This window comes from Thalassophryne amazonica, chromosome 18 (assembly GCF_902500255.1).
Source record: "Thalassophryne amazonica chromosome 18, fThaAma1.1, whole genome shotgun sequence".
Classification (NCBI taxonomy): domain Eukaryota; kingdom Metazoa; phylum Chordata; class Actinopteri; order Batrachoidiformes; family Batrachoididae; genus Thalassophryne; species Thalassophryne amazonica.
Window position 1 is genome coordinate 69,789,318 of NC_047120.1, and position 23,009 is coordinate 69,812,326.

Genomic DNA, 23,009 nt, shown 5'->3' on the forward strand with positions numbered 1-23,009 from the left:
AAGTGCCAGACAAAAGGCAAATTTTGTGTAAAATTAACATTTTTACACTAGAAAAATGCAAGAAAAAGTACTTTCTATATAAATTAACATTTTTACACTGCAACAAATTGCGAGAACAAATACTTTCTATATAAATTAACATTTTTACACTGCAAAAAATTGTAAGAAAAAGGAAATTTTATGTAAAATAAAAAAATTACATTGCAAGAAAAAGGTACATTCTACATAAAATTTACATTTTTTTACACTGCAAGAAAAATTACAAAACAGGAAATTTGATGTAAAATGAACATTTTTAAAGATAAAGACAAAGATAAAGATCAACTTTATTTATTCCGAAGGAAATTATTTTGCCAGAGTACCGAAACAGTAAACATACAGTAAACAACTGTTAAATACCAATTACAGGAAGTGTTAGTAGTTACATAGATAAAAATAAATAAATAAAAAGCCAACTAGATTACTAGTACCAAACGCAAGTGTAGAGCAATGCCTAACTTGATAAAAAAAAAAAAAAAAAAAATACATGTACAACAGATTTACGCGAGGATCCAGTCTGCTCTGTGTCGGACTGATCCGTCAGATCTCAGAAGCTAAGCAGTGCGGCATCTGGTTAGTACTTGGATGGGGAGACCACTACAGAAACCCCAGCAGCTCAATGTGTGGTTCTCCAGGTAAAACTGGAGTTGCGTCAGGAAGGGCATCCAGAGTAACACTTGTGCCAAAATACCAATGCGGATCTGGCTGTATCTGCTGTGGCGACCCAGAACAAACGGGAGCAGCCAAAATGACAACACACACAACAGATTTATGCAAAATGACGGAAGATATATTGCACAAGGTGTCTGATAAATTGAATAACTCTTTTCCTTTTGTATTCATCCTGCAGAAGGGGGAGGAATTCAACAGTCTGATTGCCACGGGCAGGAAAGACCTGTGGTGTTCTGTGTTGCAACTCGGTGGTCTCAGTAGGTGCTTTGACATTGCAAGAAAAATTGCAAGAAAAAAGTATATTCATATTTTCTTTTTTACATTGCAAAATAACACTTGTATTTTAGGTAAATATGTGTGTCAGTGATAATGTGGATATAGTCCATGAATGCCATCACAAAGACACTGTGGACTGACCAGAATCCAGGTGTAATCGGTGGTCAGGGTAGTGTTGTAGAACATGTGTGCAACCAGGTAAGTTTGATGTCATGAATGAATTAATGAATGAAAGTTTTAAACATCTTTAAAAAATTGTAACATCAGAATAAATTGTGATGAAAAATAGAGAATAATCAGATTTACATGGTGCAGATCAGGGTGCAGGGGTACCGCCAGGGATTTTGGGCCCCATTAAAAAAGAAATTTTACTGGGCCACCCCCCATATTATTTTGTTAGTATTATAATTATATTAAAGGCCTCTCTGGGCCCCTGTCAATTATGGGCCGCTAGAATCCTTCTCCTTATTCTCACCGGTTCGGCACCCCTGTCAGGTTGCAAACTTAAAGTTGTGCTGTGTAACATTGGCCTAAAGCTAGAGTATGTAAGATTTAGTGCCATCTAGTGGTGGAGTTGCATTATGCTATAGTCGGTCACGATTTTCTTTTCTTCCACATTTTTGCCTCTTTGGCGACATTAATTCATGCACCTTTGGACTGTTTTGTGATATGAAATATATCTGGTCCTTTATTGCACAAAAATGAGGGTTCTCAAAGCTCTTAGCCAGCGCTAACAACCATAAGCGCTCACTTACAAGCTCAGCTGATTCAAGGGAAGCTATAGTCTATATAGAATAACTTACTGCTCCAGATAAAGGTTTCAAAAACACAAGTGCTGTCATGGTTCTCAGAACCCACTACCTGCCAACATTTCAATTTACCAGTGTGGGACAGTCACACATGGCCATGAGCACCAAGGGTGTGAAACGTAACTAGGCGGGTCGGGGGCATGCCCAGACCTGCACAAATGCGGGACTAATGGACGTTCTGCACACACCCATGCGGGATGCCGGCTAAATACCGGGACTGACCTGCCCAATGCAGGATGGATGGCAGAACTGTACAAGTACCGGATCTGTACCACCTGCCAGATCCGTCCTGTGTGTGCGTGAAACTGCATGCACAAAACATTTGACAGCAGACCAGAACAACCAAGTATTTTATGTTCATGCAGTTTACAGCAACAGTCTGTTTTGTTAAGAAATATTAATTAAGACAGCTTAGTGTAGCGGATGCACTCTGCGTTGTGTTGTTATGACTCCGCCCATTCGCTCCCCTCGGGATGTGAACTCAACTCATGATGCTTGGCATGGAAGTCGGATTCTCTAACCAGAAGGTTAAAACCCCAGGGTTCTGGCCTTGTGAGCAGAGAATCCTTTTGAGCTGTTGGGAGTGAGGTTTACGAACTACATACGCACAGTGACACCTGCTGGCCTCCGTTACATTAGTACCAGTTGTCCCATAACCACCCGTCTGCAGGTGGATCTGATATTTACTTAATTTTATCAGACTGCTTGCAGTGCCCCCTGCTGGCGAAGAGGTCATAAAAAGTCTCCTGCCTGGGACCATAGACTGTTTACTGATTTTGATTTTTTATTAAAAATAAACTTTATTTACAGTTTGGGATCATAGACTGTATATACACTGGACAGAGCGTGTGTGACCGCCTTTTCTTTAGAGGCGGTCACTTTTCATCCTTTGCCGATGATCTGCAGCTGTACTGCTCTTTTAAGACAACTGAGCCACAGAAACTCTGCTCTCTCACAAATTGTTTGGCCAAAATTAAGGAATGGCTCACTGAGAACAGTCTGCAGTTAAATTCCAATAAGACTGAGACTCTGATTGTAGCACCAGATATTGCTGTACCTGAATTAAGCAGCATCTCGGAGCCTAAGCTGTACGGTCAAAAGCAGCCTGCGTAACCTGGGTGTCATTTTGGATGGAGGAATGTCTTTGGAGCAGCACACAAATTACCTGGTTAAGAACTGTTTTTTTCCAAATTCGGAACATCTCTAAGCTCCATAAGATGGTGACTTTAAAAGAGCTTGAGATGATTGTTCATGCGTTCGTCTCATCGCGTTTGGATTATTGTAACAGTCTCTTCCCCTGTTTGAATAAGAAGGAGTTGGCCCGCCTGCAGGTTGTGCAAAATTCTGCTGCGCGCCTGCTTACCCGCACCCGCAGGAGGGACCATATTACTCCTATTCTTAATACTTTGCATTGGCTGCCTGTTCTCCTACAGATTCATTACAAAAATCCCTGGTATTGACTTTTAGAGCTCTGCATGGACAGGCAACTGGAGTACACTCAGGGACCTGATCAGCCTTATGCTTCCTCCAGGAGACTCAGGTCGTCCAATCAGAACCTGTTGATGTTCCCTCGGACCGTTTTAAAACTCGCGGGGACAGATCTTTTAAAGCGGTGGCACCTAGCCTCTGGAATGAGCTTCCCTGTGCCCTTCGTCTCTGGATTGTATAGATACTTTAGAAGGCAAACTAAAGACGCATTTCTTTAAGTTAGCTTTTTAGCCTAATATGTATTTTATGTTTTCGTATGTTATTTTAGATTTTTTTTGTATGCCATGTGCAGCGCTTTGTGACCCTAGGTCTGTGAAAGGCGCTTTATAAATAAAGCTTACTTACTTACTTTTCTGGGTGATACCATGTTAAGAGCCCCACCCGCACTGATTCACGATGAACTCATTAAGGCATCAAGGGGCGGCGCATGGGTGGTTCTGTGTGTGAGGAAAATGAGCCTGAACACGCCACTCTCTCTGAGTCCGAACCGGCAGCTAACTGTTAACCTCGGTTTGGGTGTTTATTAATTCATATTTTGGGGGCCTGTGTGGTGGTTCTCATAATGGTTGACTTTGGTGTAGACAGTAAGAGCTATCTGCCACATATTTCCTGCTAAAAGTGCTAACCCAGTTAGCATATAAATTAATATTAAATAAGGACAAAGTTTCATTCAGCATCAATATTGCAACAGGGACATCTTAAATGACCTGTTAGGACACTTCACTGCACAACAAGCTGTATTATTCCAGGTGTTTGTCATAAAATACTCCAAACAGACTCAAAAGCGAGCGTCTCCGTTTCGGTCAGACGCTACAAGGGGTAGTGATGTGCGGATCGATACAGAAATGTCAATACCTTGGATACCATATGCTCTAAAATTGATTCTCAAATCAAAATATCAATACTTTTAATACTTCAGTTATTTGACGTAATGTATATCATTAATAGGAACACAGTGGAAAATTACTAACTTTTGAGGTTTGTCTAGAATGACATGTGGTTGGTGTCAATTATTGTGGCATTTATGTAATTAAATATTTACTGGCAACTTCAATTTAAGTCACCCAGTATTATTAAACAGCAAGTGTTTGTTTCCACTTATATTTGGAGAGATTACATACATAGTTGAATGTAAATATGATTAAGCACTCAGTGCCCCATCATTTGTTTTGCCATGTGATCTTATATCGTTTGAAGATGATTCCCCAACAGCAGCAACACTTGCCTGCAAGAGATGACTGAAGGACCTCCAGCCTCTATCCATCGTGGAAGACCAACGTTTCCAAGGATTCGTGAGAACTCTTGACCCAAAATATAAACTCCCAGGAAGAAAAAAACTGACAGAGGCTCATCTTGTCAAGATGTTTGATGGATGCAAAGACAAAGTAATTCTTTATGAAACTATGATTTGAAATAGTTTTTTAGACTTACTGTGCACATTAGGCGTATTTGCACAAAGTATCGGGTCGGTATCACCGATACCAGCCTGAATTTTACTCAGTATCAGATCGGAAAGGAAATCTGTGGTATTGAACGTCACTAACGAGGGGAAGAGTTGATGGACATAGTTGCTGTCACTCAAAGCAACCACGCCCACAATTATTAATTAAAACGTCTTAAACTAAGAACTTAGAAAAAAAAATCTCCACCCCCCCCCAGGACATCTGTCATGGAGGATGTTTATTTCTGCTTGAAAGTTGGACGTTTTAAAATGGGCTTCTTTGGCGCCTCAAGTGGCCAGTCCAGGAACTTCAAAGAGAACGACTTCCGCAAAAGGGTCTTTTTTTTTTTGAGTGTCAAACACGTCATCAAGCACGTCGGCCGCGGACGCGTACTAACACAGAATATACAAAAACTGTATAGTTGTTCCGCCAAAACGAGTGTCCACTTTTAGCTGCCATAAGCTAAGCTAGCGGCGCTCGGAGACAATATATAGACTGTACGGCTACAGACCTGCAGACTCACCACTCGCTCGACTGGGACCAGTTTTACCGGGTGTCCCGGCCCACCCCGCCCCCTTTCTTCAACATCAAATTAAGCTGGAAGCGAGAGCGCGGAGGGGGCGGAGCCTAAAAGCGGACTTCTGTGAACCCAGAATGAGGATTTTTGTTTTTTTTTCAGGTGGGCGGTAAAAAAAAACAAAACAGTCCGCTCCGGTTCGACTCTCGGTCCGTGTCGTCTGTGAGCAGCTCCGTCTACGTTTAAACGAAGGAGGAGGCGGAAATAAGGAGGTCAAGCTGCGGAGGAGATAAGCGGCTCTCAGATGGAGTGGCTGTGCGGACCGGAGCTCCCGTTCTGGGTAAGTCCCGGATTCGGCACCGGTGGATTCTGGAACTTCGCTCTGACTGTCGATACAGCGATTATATCGATATATCCTGACAGGTTTGACCGTGTGTGCACTCGGTGTGTTTTCTGACCGGCTCCACCGAGTTTCGACGCTTAAAAAGAACAGCAGATGAAAATCCATCCGTACTTGTGAAATAAAGTCTTTATTTTACTTCACTGTTAAGTCGGACATTGATTGTCTAAATTTTGAAATTATGTTTTTCACAGCTGTGATATATTGAGTTACAAATACAAGAGTTAATCTTATAATTATGACTTAGTATTTAATCAGGACTTGGCATCTTTATCTTATGACTACAAGTTGGTATTCTATTAGCATAACTAGCATAACGTAGTTATACGTAACATCTTGAGGCATTCTCCTAACTGATATGTTGAGTTATAAATACAAGATTTAAGTCATAACTTATAGTCATGGTTTAATATTTAGTCAGGACTCAGCATCTTATAAGTATGACTTGGTATTCTATAACTAGTGCAGCAGATAAGAGAATATTTAGAGCGGAATCCTGCATATGGTGATAAAAGCATCAAATTCTGCAGAAATAGTCCTCAGACAATCCTCTTTTGAAAAAAACCAATTGGCCACTTGAATTTTCAGTTGGCGTTCAGGTAGAGGTCAATTGAAGAATTACACAAAATTAAAAGATGCTCCAATCATGTTGAAACCTATGCCACATTACTTGCCTGATCATAAAGATTCCAAAAAGGTATAGTTTGGACTATCTGTAACTGAATTCTATGGAGTTACGGGATAAAAACAGCAAGAATGGTGACAAAGGTCAGTGTCAGTTTGTACAAGGGTCAAAAGTTAAAGTTGCTACAATTTTGGTAAAAAAGTGATGCAAATTACTAGTTGAGTTAACACAGTTTTAAAAAGGAATAGTTTGGACCATGTATCATCCTTACTTATCACGTTATGGGGTAACATATGTCACATGTCATAGAATCCAATAGACGTAGACCTTGTTTGACTTTTACTTTGGAGACCAAGCATTCAAAACTATTCCATTTATTAATCCTATTAGCTTAAAGTTGCCAGATCCTGAGTCATTTGCATTAGCGTGACAATGGGGAAGTCCAATTCCCCTCCTGTTACAATCATGTTGTTTACACTAGACATGTAGAGGACGTGCAGCATGTAAATAACTGTAATGTTTGAGTGAGTCAATAATCGACAGCTCTCTTCCTCAAAAACTCCTGATTGAACCAGGAGTTCCAGCCTTTGACTCATTCGCTCACCTGAAGGTCTCAAGCAGGTTGTGCAGGTAGACATCAGTGTGTTTAGAGGATTTTATGGGAGAAGGTGTAGCAGCGTGTTTGGCATGTCCTGCACACATTAACCAACTGCAGTTTATCACCAGAAAGACGGCGCACAGCAGCGCAGGGCGCGCCGCGCTTCTGAGTGGCCATCGACAGGCTGAACGACCAGATCATTTCCAAAGTGAACACTGGTGTTGATCCGGGAAGTCGTCTGACTACCAGAGAAATTGCAGAAGAGGTGGACATCAGCACTTTTGCGGCACATTCCACTGTTACAGGAGATTTGTAATGAAAGACGTGCGGGAGGAATTCGCGCGTCGGGACTGAGCCGCAATGGCATGCAACAAAAGCACGTCTGTGTTGGAAACCTTTTGGAAGATTCAGATGGCTTTCGGTGGCTTTTCAGTCGAGTGAGTATCCGAGAACAGTGGGCATGTCACAACTTGTCCTGTGACATGCCATCGACAGGCCACTCGGAGCGCGGCGCGCCCTCCGCCGCTGTGGGCCGTCTTTAATCCGGTTGTAATGCTCCTTAATCTGTGTGACGCCCAGAGTCCTCACTGAAAGCCGTCTGAATCTTCCGAATGGGTTTCCACCATGGCTGTCCTCTTACAGTTCTGGAAAATTTGATTCAGCGCTGCTCCAATCGCTCAGCCCATTTCCCTGACAATGAAAATCCGACAAGAGGGGTGGACCAGTGCTCACTCAAAGCCTGCCCACAGGTGAATGACGCAACCGACAGGCGTGAAAAAACTCACGCATGTGCACGAAGGTTCAAGCTTGGCTGATACAAGCGCACATGATTCAAATCCATATAGTTTTTTAAAAAAATAAAAAGGTCGGATAGTTTTCTAACAGACCTCGTGTGTGTGTGTATGTATATGTATATATATATATATGGCTGTAAAAAGTCATTTCTGCTGTAAAGTTGGACATTTTAACATGGAGTTCTAAGGTAATTGTCTTCTTTTGGAGCCAGCCTCATGTGGCCTTTGGCAAAACTGCATGTTTTTGTTTTTTTGTTTTTGTTTTTTTTGATACTTCCACATTGACTTCATGTTTCATGACCAGAGGAAAAAAACTTAAAACGATACTTAAGTGTTGAAGATTTTGAACCTAAAAATGAGTGGTTAAACATGCTTTTTTAATTTCCTCAAAGGTATCATCTCTGTTTTGAAACACAAGGTTCGGTCAGATCGGCACACAGAAATGATCACACAGACTGCATTTTGCTAGAATAAAAGGCGTATATTTATTCCCACACAAAAGCAGTTACATCAACACAAGTGGTTGCAGCGCATGAAATATCTCTTCTTCTCTTACCGTGACGCCTTAAGTGGAGAGTCAACACCTTCGGTAAAGTGCGCTTGTCAACCGGCTGGGCGTTCGTACGTTAACCCGCAGCCAGACTCTATCGGAGCATGGCTCTGCCTCCTCTTTTCTAGTGTGTGCGCAAAGGGAGGGTGAGTGGCCATTTCACAACTCCCTTGCGCACATATTTCTTTAATCAACAGGCATCAAAAAGGTATTTCCTCTTGCAAAAACATCTCCTTCAGCGCAGTCGTCAATAGCAACACAATAGCACACAAAACAAAGTTGTGAATAATAAGTACCTCCAGCTCTTCACTCCCAGTTCAGACTGACCCCAGCATGCTAAAACAAAGTTGAATAACAAGTACATTCTCAGGGTTACTTTAAGACAGGTGCAAAACAGCACAATAACATTTTTATTATACAATCTCATTATATTATTAACTTATAAAATGTTGTTGATGATGTTTAAAATCTGAATGGGTTTACATGCTGGTGGGAGCAGGAAAAACCTACCACAGGTTTTAAATATTTAAATAAGACAACAGCATGTTGGTAGCACGCCTGCAGCTTCAGATAAGGACATTCCATTTCTTGATCTGAAGAATGAAAACCAAGCAAAGGAAAAAAAAGAGTGGAGAAAAAGGAACTGAGTGTTGTGAAATAATGCTGCTTTCACCTCAGAATGAGATGTGATTTCAGTCTTCTGAGACTAATCCAACTTAAAAAACGAAACAAACAATAAAAAAACTATAACTCTATGTGAACCACATTAGTGTTTAGAAGAGCTTTTAAAAATGTGTCCAGCAGCAGTTCCAGTACTCCTGTCTTCATGCTCACTGACACCTTTCAAAGCTAACTTCCGCTTTTGTCAAAAGCTCATCTATGCGCACATCCACGCCCCCTGCAGACTCCATTAAACATAATATTGTTTATGATTGATTGATTGATTGATAGAGGGCTTATTGAACATATACAAATTGCACATAAGACAATAGAATCTTAATAATTAATTACACAACTGCAAATTATAAACACAATGCTCATACAGCTGAGGGAATTTAGCATTGCATTTATATATTATATATATATATATATATATATATATATATATATTTCTTAAGAAGTATTTTTTTTTTTTTTAAATGCGTTCAACCTGGTATTGGCTCAGTATCCTACGAAGCCTTTGCAAATTGAGTTCTTAGGTTTATCAGCTAACATCACAATAGTTTTGCATTCTATATGATAGATGGGGGGCGGGGGCAGCATGGTGGCTAGTCGTGGGATCGATTCCTACCTGTGGCCTTTTTGTGTGGAGTTTTCATGTTCTTCCCGTGTTTGTGTGGGTTCCCTCCGGGTGCTCCGGCTTCCTCCCACATCCAGAGACATGGAAACTTTATATTGTCCTGTCCAGGGTGAACCCCGCCTCACGCTCTGTGATTGCTGGGATAGGCTCCGCCCCCCCCCGTGACCTTAAATTGGAGTAAGTGGTTGAAGATGAGTGAGTGATGGTTGGTGGGAGGTGCTAGCTTTGTTGGTGAAGATGAAGTTGTCATTTCAGGCTCTTAGTCAAACCCACCGTGGGGCGGGTCATCAGCTAGAAATCATATAAGAAATGAGCCAAAAGAAAAAACAACAAAAGAAAGCACATAAAATTGGGTTTAAAGACTTTAAACTGAGGTAAATGGGTTAAAGATGACCTTAAAGTTTTAAATGAGTGTTAAAAAGCAAATGATTGGAGTGTTTGTCAGAGAAACAGGTTAATCTCTGGGGAAGTGCCACATTCTAGTGCAATTAACAAATAAACTGCACATTAACATCAATGCGATGTTACTCCTCCTGAAAATGACACAATAATACAGCTGAAGATTTGCTCTCTTTACCTCCTGTATTTGTTAAGTTGGTGCTTATTTTTACTGAGCACCATTGATCCCTGAGGGCCTGACTAATCCTTAGATAACAGCGGTGCTACACAACAATCTCAAAGAGTGATTCTCTGAAGGAGAGAAATGATCCTCTCCAAATTATCTTCACTCGCTGAATAAATTCACTGTTACTCAGAGTTATCGCAAAACACTTCAACCTCTTTCTGTAGCTTCTGATTTCGTTTTACCGATAACAGATATCTAACACTCTAGATATCTCTTGATACCCTTTATTCTGGTTATGTCTTCTATGCTGTATTAACATGTAATAAACATGGCTGTAAATGTAAAAAATACACATATTTTGTGGGCCCTTAAAAAAGCTTAAAGCTATATGGCCTTTCAAATTTCACAAATCTGACAAATGTTAGTTCCTGCTGAAATCCCAGCATTATAATATATTTATATTTGTATTGTCTATTGTGTCGGTAGCATGGCCCAAGCAGAGGGTCACCCCTTTGAGTCTGGTCTGCTTGAGGTTTCTTCCTCAAATCATCAGAGGGAGTTTTTTCTTACCACTGTAAGACCACTTCTTACCTGGGTGATTGCTCTAGGGGTTGGTAAGGGTTGACCTTACTTGTGTACATCATACTGACAAAGTGAGAAATCTTGGGGTACTTTTTGATCCTACGTTATCCTTTGGCCCCCACATTAGAGATATTATGAGGACTGCCTTCTTCCATCTGCGGAACATAGTGAGTATTCGTCCCATCCTGTCTATGGCTGATGCTGAGACTTTGGTATATGCATTTAGGTTCAATATATCCCAGCATGCCTTAACCCAGCCGATATTGTCAAAATTTTGAGAGGTAAATTTATTGTTCAGACTCATGTACAGTAAAACTCACCTAAACCATCTTAGTATAAACAGGATATTGCAGTCACCTGACAAAAAAGTCCCATTTGTTTTTGTTTTCCATGTAATAAACACCTTATATAACAGATTTTTGCTCACATCGGATAAAATGTCCTGTATGATCGCAATGTATTTCCATTAAAAACCCTGAGCAGTCTGGACGTACACAGTAACAGAGGTACAGATTAAAGTTCAGCTCTGACACTCGCCGATTTGAGGAAAGTGGGATCGGAGTCATTTCCCTGATTAAAAGTCTGACCGTTTATTTTATTTACACTGTGATCAGGCTCAGAGCTGCAGCCTGACGTGCACCTGATAAATCAGACACAAAAGGCTGTGATTTGATACTTTTCTGCTTTCACTGCTTCGTCTGCCATCATAGTTGGTAAAAGATGAAATTATACAGCTTACCTTTGAATCTGAGGTGATGATTGTAGAAAGAAAAGCTTGATGAGGGTCAAATTAGTCCAGAATAAAGCAAAATCCAGAGACAGAGAACTGTAAAACTGTCACACACTTCATTGCATCACACAGAGTTACAGTGCTGCAGAAGCATAAATCAGGATTTAATTATTAAATAAATCATAAATTGTAAATTTATGTAAATTTGATAGTTTAACTATTTTTATATTATTTTTGATAGCACCTGTACCTGAATGTGCTGCTGTATGTCTTTAAATAATTTTGTAAAAAATGTTGAAAACAAAAGGTTCATTCAGTAGTTCAGCACAGTTGGAACCAAAATGGCGCCATGTTCTGAGTTGACGCCGCTCACTCAATTAAGGCATTCTAGAACTGAGCAGTGTCTCAGTCTGCAGGTTCTCACATTAAGCAGGTGAGAACTCTGAACTTCAATAAGCGTTTATTTCTTAAAGTATTTATTTTAGATCGTGAGTTAATGACTATCCAGGGTTGGGACCAGGAAGCAGAGTTGTAGTCTTACACACCTCTCTGCAGCTTCTCTCCCCCTGCCATCCCCTCATTACCCCATCCCCGTAGAGACGGTGCCTGCTCCCAGACTACCGATAACCAGCAAAAATCTATTTAGCATAAAAATTCAAAAAGAAAAAATAATATAGCACCTTCAACTGCACCACAGACTAAAACAGTTAAATGTGGTCTATTAAACATTAGGTCTCTCTCTTCTAAGTCCCTGTTGGTAAATGATATAATAATTGATCAACATATTGATTTATTCTTGCCTTACAGAAACCTGGTTACAGCAGGATGAATATTTAGTTTAAATGAGTCAACACCCCGAGTCACACCTAACTGTCAGAATGCTCGTAGCACGGGCCGGGGCAGAGGATTAGCCAGCAATCTTCCATTCCATCTTATTAATTAATCAAAACCCAGACAGAGCTTTAATTCATTTGAAAGCTTGACTCTAGTCTTGTCCATCCAAATTGGAATAGTCCAAAAAACCAGTTTTATTTGTTATTATCTATCGTCCACCTGGTCGTTACTGTGAGTTTCTCTGTGAATTTTCAGACCTTTTGTCTGACTTAGTGCTTAGCTCAGATAAGATATTATAGTGGGGCGATTTTAAACATCCACACAGATGCTGAGAATGACAGCCTCAACACTGCATTTAATCTATATAGACTCTATTGCTTTGCCAAAAGTAAATGAGTCCACCACCACTTTAATCATATCTTAGATCTTGTTCTGACTTATGGTATGGAAATAGAAGACTTAACAGTATTCCCTGAAAACTCCCTTCTGTCTGATCATTCTTAATAACATTTACATTTACCTCTGATGGACTACCCAGCAGTGGGGAATAAGTTTCATTACACTAGAAGTCTTTCAGAAAGCGCTGTAACTAGGTTTAAGGATATGATTCCTTCTTTATGTTCTCTAATGCCATATACCAACACAGTGCAGAGTAGCTACCTAAACTCTGTAAGTGAGATAGAGTATCTCGTCAATAGTTTTACATCCTCATTGAAGACAACTTTTGGATGCTGTAGCTCTCTAAAAAAGAGAGCTTTAAATCAGGAAGTGCCTGACTCTGTGGTATAACTCACAAACTCGTAGCTTAAAGCAGATACCCCGTAAGTTGGAGAGGAAATGGCGTTCTCACTAATTTAGAAGATCTTCACTTAGCCTGGAAAAAGAGTCTGTTGCTCTATAAAAAAGCCCTCCGTAAAGCTAGGACATCTTTCTACTCATCACTAATTGAAGAAAATAAGAACAACCCCAGGTTTCTTTTTCAGCACTGTAGCCAGGCTGACAAAGAGTCAGAGCTCTATTGAGCTGAGTATTCCATTACTTTTAACTAGTAATGACTTCATGACTTTCTTTGCTTAACAAAATTTTTAACTATTAGAGAGAAAATTACTCATAACCATCCCAAAGACGTATCGTTATCTTTGGCTGCTTTCAGTGATGCCGGTATTTGGTTAGACTCTTTCTCTCCGATTGTTCTGTCTGAGTTATTTTCATTTAGTTACTTCATCCAACCATCAACAGGTTTATTAGACCCCATTCCTACCAGGCTGCTCAAGGAAGCCCTACCATTATTTAATGCTTCAATCTTAAATATGATCAATCTATCTTTGTTAGTTGGCTATGTACCACAGGCTTTTAAGGTGGCAGTAATTAAACCATTACTTAAAAAGCCATCACTTGACCCAGCTATCTTAGCTAATTATAGGCCAATCTCCAACCTTCCTTTTCTCTCAAAATTCTTGAAAGGGTAGTTGTAAAAACGCTAACTGATCATCTGCAGAGGAATGGTCTATTTGAAGAGTTTCAGTCAGGTTTTAGAATTCATCATAGTACAGAAACAGCATTAGTGAAGGTTACAAATGATCTTCTTATGGCCTCAGACAGTGGACTCATCTCTGTGCTTGTTCTGTTAGACCTCAGTGCGGCTTTTGATACTGTTGACCATAAAATTTTATTACAGAGATTAGAGCATGCCATAGGTATTAAAGGCACTGCGCTGCAGTGGTTTGAATCACATTTGTCTAATAGATTACAATTTGTTCATGTAAATGGGGAATCTTCTTCACAGACTAAAGTTAATTATGGAGTTCCACAAGGTTCTGTGCTAGGACCAATTTTATTCACTTTATACATGCTTCCCTTAGGCAGTATTATTAGACAGTATTGCTTAAATTTTCATTGTTACGCAGATGATACCCAAGCTTTATCTATCCATGAAGCCAGAGGACACACACCAATTAGCTAAACTGCAGGATTGTCTTACAGACATAAAAAACATGGATGACCTGTAATTTCCTGCTTTTAAACTCAGATAAAACTGAAGTTATTGTACTTGGCCCCACAAATCTTAGAAACATGGTGTCTAACCAGATCCTTACTCTGGATGGCATTACCTGACCTCTAGTAATACTGTGAGAAATCTTGGAGTCATTTTTGATCAGGGATATGTCATTCAAAGCGCATATTAAACAAATATGTAGGACTGCTTTTTTTGCATTTACGCAATATCTCTAAAATCAGAAAGGTCTTGTCTCAGAGTGATGCTGAAAAACTAATTCAATGCATTTATTTCCTCTAGGCTGGACTATTGTAATTCATTATTATCAGGTTGTCCTAAAAGTTCCCTAAAAAAGCCTTCAGTTAATTCAAAATGCTGCAGCTAGAGTACTGACGGGGACTAGAAGGAGAGAGCATATCTCACCCATATTGGCCTCTCTTCATTGGCTTCCTGTTAATTCTAGAATAGAATTTAAAATTCTCTTCTTACTTATAAGGTTTTGAATAATCAGGTCCCATCTTATCTTAGGGACACTCGTAGTACCATATCACCCCAATAGAGCGCTTCGCTCTCAGACTGCAGGCTTACTTGTAGTTCCTAGGGTTTGTAAGAGTAGAATGGGAGGCAGAGCCTTCAGCTTTCAGGCTCCTTTCCTGTGGAACCAGCTCCCAATTCAGATCAGGGAGACAGACACCCTCTCTACTTTTAAGATTAGGCTTAAAACTTTCCTTTTTGCTAAAGCTTATAGTTAGGGCTGGATCGGGTGACCCTGAACCATCCCTTAGTTATGCTGCTATAGACGTAGACTGCTGGGGGGTTCCCATGATGCACTGTTTCTTTCTCTTTTTGCTATGTATGCACCACTCTGCATTTAATCATTAGTGAGCGATCTCTGCTCCCCTCCACAGCATGTCTTTTTCCTGGTTCTCTCTCTCAGCCCCAACCAATCCCAGCAGAAGACTGCCCCTCCCTGAGTCTGGTTCTGCTGGAGGTTTCTTCCTGTTAAAACGGAGTTTTTCCTTCCAACTGTAGCCAAGTGCTTGCTCACAGGGGGTCGTTTTGACCGTTGGGGTTTTACATAATTATTGTATGGCCTTGCCTTACAATATAAAGCGCCTTGGGGCAACTGTTTGTTGTGATTTGGCGCTATATAAAAAAATTGATTGATTGATTGATTGATTGATTGATTATGTTCAAGCACAAAATGTGACTGAGGAGGAGAAAAAACAGGATGAATTCATCATCACACTAAAATGTACTCCAGTCAGAATAAGAATACAACCTGCTCATTTATGTTATTTTTCAAAGTTATTAAGCTGCAGCTATGTGTTTTGAAAGTAAGTTACCTCTTATTTTATTCTTATTTTCCAAAAAAAATGTGGGGAGTTAAATCAGCCTCCTTTCTTCTGTTCAGTTTATATCAAAGTCTTCCTGCACATGTCTGTGTATTTTTGTTCCTTTTTTAAAAGAGTTTGGTGTTTACATTATTTCTACAAAGTTTTAAAGAACAATAAAATGTTCACACTTTTCTTTATAGCAGTTCTATAATTTCAGAAATGCAACAGAAACAACCACAAATCAGAAAAAGTTGGGACTGGATGTAAAATGAAGATAAAAATGTTGCACTATTCCAAGTTTCTCCACTCACACCCACAGAAGCCAAAAGATTTTCCAGAGTTGTGTCTTGGTGGCTTCCTTCACTTGTCTCCTAGCATGGACATTTAGTTTTTGAGAACCGCCTACATAAAGTACCACACTGTTTGTATTTCTGAATGATTTTTGTAAATGAAGTCTAAGAAATAGTCAGTGACTTGTAAATGTTCATGTTTTTATCCCCTGACATTTCTCAAGAAAACTGGCTGTTAAAATGATTAATTAATTCTTACATTTAGAATAAACTGCCCTGTCCCAGCCTTTTTTTTTTCTTGGAAAATGCTGCAGGCCCTTAAATGTAGGAATGGAGATATATATATATATATATATATATATATATATATATATATATATATATATATATATACATATATAGATATATATATACATATACATACGAGGTATCTTACAAAACTAACCGGTAGTTTTATAAAAAAAAAAAACTATATGGATTTGATTGACATGCGATTACACCAATCATGCTTGAACCCTCGTGCGCATGCGTCAGTTTTTTCACGCGTGTCGGTGACGTCATTTCCCTGTGGGCAGGCCTTGAGAGATGTGGTCCCGCCCTCTCGGCTGAATTCCTTTGTTTCACACGCTGCTCGAGACGGCGCGCGTTGCTTTATCAAACTTTTTTCTGGACCTGTGAGGAATATCCGAGTGGACACTATTCGAGAAATTCAGCTGGTTTTCGGTGATAAGTTTAACGGCTGATGAGAGATTATGGGGTGTTTCTGTCGGTGTAAGGACTTCCCACGGAGCGGGACGTCCTGCAGCGCTTCCAGGCACCGTCGTCGGCCTGTTTCAAGCTGAAATCATCCTAATTTAAGGCTCTGTTGACCCAGGACGTCGTGAGAGAACAGAGAAGATTCAGAAGAGGCCGGCATGAGGAGTTTATGCGGACATTCCACTGTTTAAGGACATTTTGTAATGAAAGACGTGCGCGCAAATTTGCCGAGTCGTTTCCGTGACGACTCGGTGAATCTGTGTGCGCCGCGACAGGAAAAACACCTCAGTGTTGAAAACCATTTGTAAAATTCAGGCGGCTTTTGATGGCTTTCAACAAGTGAGTAACTGAGAAATTGTTTAACAGCTTGGGCATGTTCCAACTTGTCCGTTAAGGTTTCCAACGGAGGTGTTTTTCCTGTCGCGACCCCCCGCGGTCGGGTCCGGCCCGACATGCGACTCTGCCCGCACGTTCTTTCATTACAAAATGTCCGTTAACAATGGAATGTCCGAATAAACTCCTCATGCCGACTTCTTCTGAAAGTTCTCTGTTCTCTGACGACTTCCTGGGTCAGCAGAGCCTGAAATGTGGAAGTTTTCAACTTGAAACGGCGAGGCGCTGCCGCCTCGAAGTGCAGATCGCCGTCAGGCGCCATGGGCCATCTTAAAGCGACACTACCGGACCAAAATCTCTCATCAGCCGTTAAAATTTTTACCGAAAACCAGCTGAATTTACCGAATGGTGTCCACTCAGTTGTGCCTTACAGTTTTGAAAAAATTTTGATCAAACAAAGCAGCAGTCTCTGAGCCATTCCTAAACAATGAAAAAAATCGACGAGAGGGTGGACCACTCCTCACTCAAAGACTGCCCACAGGCGTGAAAAAACTCTCGCATGCCCACGAGGGTTCAAGCATGTCTGATGTAATCACACGTGATTCAAATCCATATGGTTTTTGAAAAAAATAATAAGGTCGGATACTTTTCTAATAGACCTTGTATATTATATATATATTAACAAATAAAATAAAGCTGAACTCACAAAACATGAAATATATAGGTTTCACAGTCTGCAGTAAATAGAAGTCAAAGTAGGATCATTGTTGTATGGCTGGGGGGCCTGGCTGCCTTTTTGTTTCTGTCTTTTGTTTTTCCTTCCAGGTGGCTTGCATTTGGGACTGAGTGGCTGTGTTGCTGAGGTTATCAGGACCTCACCCTGATCACCTGCGGCTCGTCAGGACTCACAGCTGAGGTGCATCTATATGGATTGGAACATGGTGGCATTTAAGACTGGAGTATACAGTGTGTATTTGCCAGAGACTCGACCTTGTGACCAGACGGGTGAGATCGTCGTCTCGGGAGCCATCTCATCATCAGTGGATGCAGAGAATGTCCAGGGTTTGATGCACGGTCTGTGAAAGAGGAGGGGGTGAGGTCTCACGCTCGTCAGCACACTTCCTGAGGTAAGTTAGATTTTGTGACTAACATTTATACAGTCAGTAAATGTGGTGTCCCTCACACCTTATTATATTGAGCTGTATGTTAGTCATGTATCGGCTTCCACTGCAGTGGAGTTTTGTGAACTGGATGTTCCATGCCTGCAGGTTGGGAAGCTGATTAGTAATCAAGCCAGGAAGTGTTTGCTGTTTGTACACCTTTAAGTGTTCTCTCTGTGTGTAGAGTGTGGACTCACATAATGGTTCCTTCTTTCACAGACTCGGTTTGTTGCGGCCACCTGGGGGGTGTCGGCGGGGTCCTTGGGTCCGAACAGCTTCTGGCTCCGGACCGTTAGCGCTGCTGGGAGCGCACCACGCCAGACCGCACTTTCTTTTGTTATGTTTTGTATCACTGTTATGTATTAAATTCAGTTAGCCTTTGTACCGTGCTCTGCTTATTTCATACTGGGTCCTTCAAACGCTGGTCGGTTCTCCGAGCTGCGTCCGACACATAACAATCATTATAGGATTCCCCCCATAGTTCATGTCATCCAAACTTTTCAGATTTGGAGTTATAAACAAAACAAACTTTACATACATTCAACACAAAATGAAAACGGTCTATCATGCTATAGATTTACAAATACAATATTGACTGAATACAATATATAGGAGGCTCTGACCTTCCAAATACCTGGGACCACCACCTTGGACAAGGAGGACCAGTAACATATATGGTGCTACTGGTCCTGACCAATAGGCTCAAAAAATATTTGTCTAACCCTGTGCTATTCAGGATGTGCAGATCTCAAGAAATTCTGTTACACAGCGATGCCAGAGAATTGGATGCCGGAGGATGTTGAACGGCAATTGAGGAATGATATTGACACGAGTGTAAGTTTTTATGGAATTTGTTAATAAGAGCCATTTGCCCTCTTCAAACCCATCTCTATTACAACTGATGGGGCTCCAGTGATAGCTGGATGTGTTGCTGGGTTAGGGTTGTCTAATTCACCAGCAATGGTTGAGTGGGAAGATTTTAAATATGGAAGACATAATGGATGTGGCTAACAAGATTGCGTGTTCTGTTCGGGCCAGGAGTCTGTAAAGGTGATTATTCCGTACGCAGCTGGAGGAGACAGGTGCAGAACACATAGATTTACTACTGAACACAGACGTTCAATGGCTCAGCTGAGGTAAATTTCTGGTACGGTTTTCTGAATTGTTGCCCGAAATTAAACAATTTCTGAAATGTTCAAACCATGCTGAATATGCATAGCTAGAAGGCAGTCAGTGGCTCTTGGATTTAGCTGATCTGATTGAGAAGCTCAGTAACTTGAATCTGGAGCTGCAGGGTGAAGACAAACACCCCATTAACACATCATTAACATGCTCTGTCAATATGTTTAAAGGTAAGTTACACCTGCTATCAAGCAGGTTCCAACAGTGTGACCTGCGGGTATACACGCTGTAGAGGGCATCAGGTCCTCCTTAGCCTGCACGGAGAGCCACTCCTTGGACGTGTTTTGGATGGATATGCATTTGATGCTTTGCCCCCACACTGGGAACAGAGCTGGGAGTTCACGCTTTGTCCCACAACATTTATGCTCCACTGCTCATGCGCACTCAAAATGTAACAACGGTCTATTACAGTTAGACAGCATCCAACCACTATGGGCAGTGTGCAGCCACAGTCCAGTGCCCAACTCCAGATGTAGAGACGCTGTCTTGGTCAGGGGCAGAGAAAGGAGCGGACCCTAAATAAGCATGTTTTTGATTGTGGGAGGAAACGCATGTAAACATGGGAGAACATGCAAACTCCGCACAGAAAGGGCGGGAAGCGATTCCATGACCTTCTTGTTGTAAGGCAACAGTGCTAACCACTAAGCCACTGTGATGTCACCGATGTTTTAATATGACTAAGAGTGTAAAGAAGTGAACCTGTGCTTCAAGTTTGTTTCACTGCGAGACATCAGCAAAACCACAAATCACGAGAAGGAAAAATGCTGAAGCAGTTCGTCAGTTCCTCATGTCGTTTGACTCTTTCTGAAAGGATCTTCACTTCATTGACCTTGTGTAATGACCTTTGTTCATTTATCATTCGTTAAGCAACCTTTCTAAGAAATATGTTTAAGTGTATTTGTTTGCAGACAAATATTTGACTTTCAGCCGTGATCAGGCCCATTTGAAGCCTCTCTGCAGGAAGGTGAGCTGCCTTTAAAGAAACTAACTAATCCTGTTTTATGTTCATTCACTTGCTTTGTTTCTGAGATAAGAATTAATGTGTATTTAATGGGAGCAAGAAAAGCTCTTTGTGCTGTTTTGGTCAGTCATTAAACGGTGTTTACTCAGTGCACAGTCCCCCGTGTGCGGCTGAGACACGTGAACGCTCTTAAAGCTGACATTTACCTCCCAGCCGTGCGTCTCATTCTGAGAAAGATAAGAGCAACGTGTGAAATATGAATGTTACTTCTGTGCCTTTGGCTGGAGGTCGTCGACACACAATATTTGATGTGTTCTGCACAAATTATGTGCATTGCAAACTCTGCAGATGCCATTAACAGACAACAGCTGATTGATGGTTGTGATGGGACGTGTGTCTCGTCTCTGGCTCCACTGACATTTACAGTGAAGGAGAATAGCCACGTGTAGAAGGAAACAACATTTATTTATTTAATGGGCTTATTGTTACTTACTTCATGCAAATACAATGCCAGCATCTGAAACAAACAAAACAATTACAATGGCGAATGTCTACCCAGAATTGAGGATCCAGTGTTGCTAAAAGGGGAAAAATCCAATCGAGTGACTCACTGTTGATCTTCTACATAAAAGTTTACACAAATCTCAGCTGGCCATTTGCAAAATCTGAAAATATTCTGTGTGTACGGTGAAACATCTAACTTTACTGTGGAGCTAAACCATGCACGGCCAGTCTAACCTGCAAAGAGCACGACTGTTGTCACAGTCACGGTCATGTTTCTGCTAATATCTTGGCGACTCCGTGCAGCGCTCGCATCTGCATTTAGGGGCCGCAGGTGTCGATATAGGATCTGGGGCAGATTTTTCCAGCTGCTCACTATTTAAAACATAAACCAGTCCTCCTGCAGGCTCCTCCTCCATGGGTGAAAAATTACCTGTCACCTCCTACTGCTGCTCTCCCGTTGGAGCCTGTTTCAGCGGGTGGGTGTGGCGGTGCACGGAGAGAGGTTGGCAGCTGTGTTTATCTTGGGTCTGTGTGCGGCCGAGCCTTCCACTGTGTTAACATGATAACCGAGTCAGAGCTGCATCAGAGCATGATTCGTGTTTACTTTACATTTCTCCTCCGGATGTCCTTTGGATAAGTTCGTTATTGTTCTCCAGCAGAGATTTAATTAAATGCGGCTCCTGCTCCTTCGTGTGTCACTGTGAACATGCAGCTTTTCCTTAATCCTTTCTGGCCTGACACAAAGTATTTTCCAAAATTCTAACATTAAGAGTCCTGACTTGGAAGATGGATTTGATTTTAAAAGGCTGATCCTCACCGAGGCAGCAGATTGGACGGTCTCACACATTACAGCAAAGCTCCACCCTGCATGGTGATGAAAAATGAAGCCAGTGTGGAAGTGCTAATTCTTAGAGTTCCTTGAATGGCCAGTTGACAATGGCTCCAAAAGTCAGTCACTTCCTGTAGAAGCCCTGTAAAATTCACCAATGTTAAGTTGAAATAAACATGTTTACAATCTGGTAAAAAAAATGTTTTGGTCTTTATAGCTAGTACGTTATAGCGAGAGTGAATTTGACATAAATAATCAGTTTAAGCTATTGGTTTAAAATAGCTTAAACGGATGCATAAAGTGATGCATAATTCAGGGTTTGGTTTCTTTGAGTGACAGCTCGTATGTGCTGGCGGGTCCAGGCAGCCAACCACTAGTTTCTAGCTGTGGCTAGTAGTCAGAGCTCCATCATTTCCACTGCATGAAACTTTAGTATTATTTAATTTACATGTTAGCACTGTTAACAATAATTAGCAGATATCTATGGCTTGGTGAGATTAGCTTCACTGTTACTTCTGACCTCCATGTTGTACTGAATCAACATGGTCATTATTTTTAATACCAGCACCCAACCCACTGCTTATGAAAACGATCACCAATTCTGCAAAAAATAACTGTTAATCAAACAACCGAACACAATCGTCACAACTCTGAATGAATGAGAGGCTTCTGTTGCTGCGTTTGGAGAACCTCGGCTGTTGCATCCTCAGTTATACGTATGGCATCGAGAAGGATTTAGTTGAAAACAAAACATGATGTCTCAACTACAGTTTGCTAGAAAGCACATGAGAGATTTGAGCCCAGAGTTGATCTGAATCTGTTCCGCTCCACCATCAAGCTGTGATTCCTTGATAACTCCTGCAGAGTTAATCGTGTGTGTCTTGGTGGCTTTCCTCACTTGTCTCCTTCTTGCACCCCTGGAACTGATTGTTGTTGCTGGAATAGCTGTTCCATCTCTGCATGGCTTGAAAAAGCCTTTGACAAGGCAACATGAACACTGTTACGGACACTGGAATGTCGACGGCTGTGCTGAGAGTTTCTGGCAACAGGATCTTGGTCAAAACATGAGAAACTGGATTTTATGCCAACCCGGCTGATGTCAGGCATGAGGAAATGTGAGACATTGTCAGTGTTTTCAGACTGTTTCTATGTCTAGGGTGCAGAAAAATGTTGGATTTGAAGTTATGTCCCTGTGCAGTCGCGTGGACATGTTTAAACCTGCAAAAGCTGCTGGTCATCAAAAGGTTGTCTGTTGATAAGCCAGGCAGTGAGGCTGCAAGTACAGGGTTATTTTTGATATTGATTACCCTGTAAGGTGTCCAAAAAAAGTGAGTACACTGACATCCAGCTAAATGTTATGTAAATGAACACAGAAAGTCAACAAACCGACTGATTGTTTCTTGATCTGTTTCATTGATCATCTCGGACTGAACTGTGAGT

General features: G+C 41.1%; 1 protein-coding gene across 1 annotated transcript in view; it reads left to right on the forward strand.

The window, feature by feature from the left end:
• The first annotated feature begins 5,402 nt into the window (after positions 1-5,402).
• abcc3 (ATP-binding cassette, sub-family C (CFTR/MRP), member 3) overlaps positions 5,403-23,009 on the forward strand; it is a 108,179-nt gene continuing 90,572 nt past the window's right edge. Inside the window, 1 exon segment of the mRNA XM_034193124.1 lies at positions 5,403-5,583. Coding sequence (XP_034049015.1) covers positions 5,548-5,583 — 36 coding nt within the window. The 5' untranslated portion in view covers positions 5,403-5,547.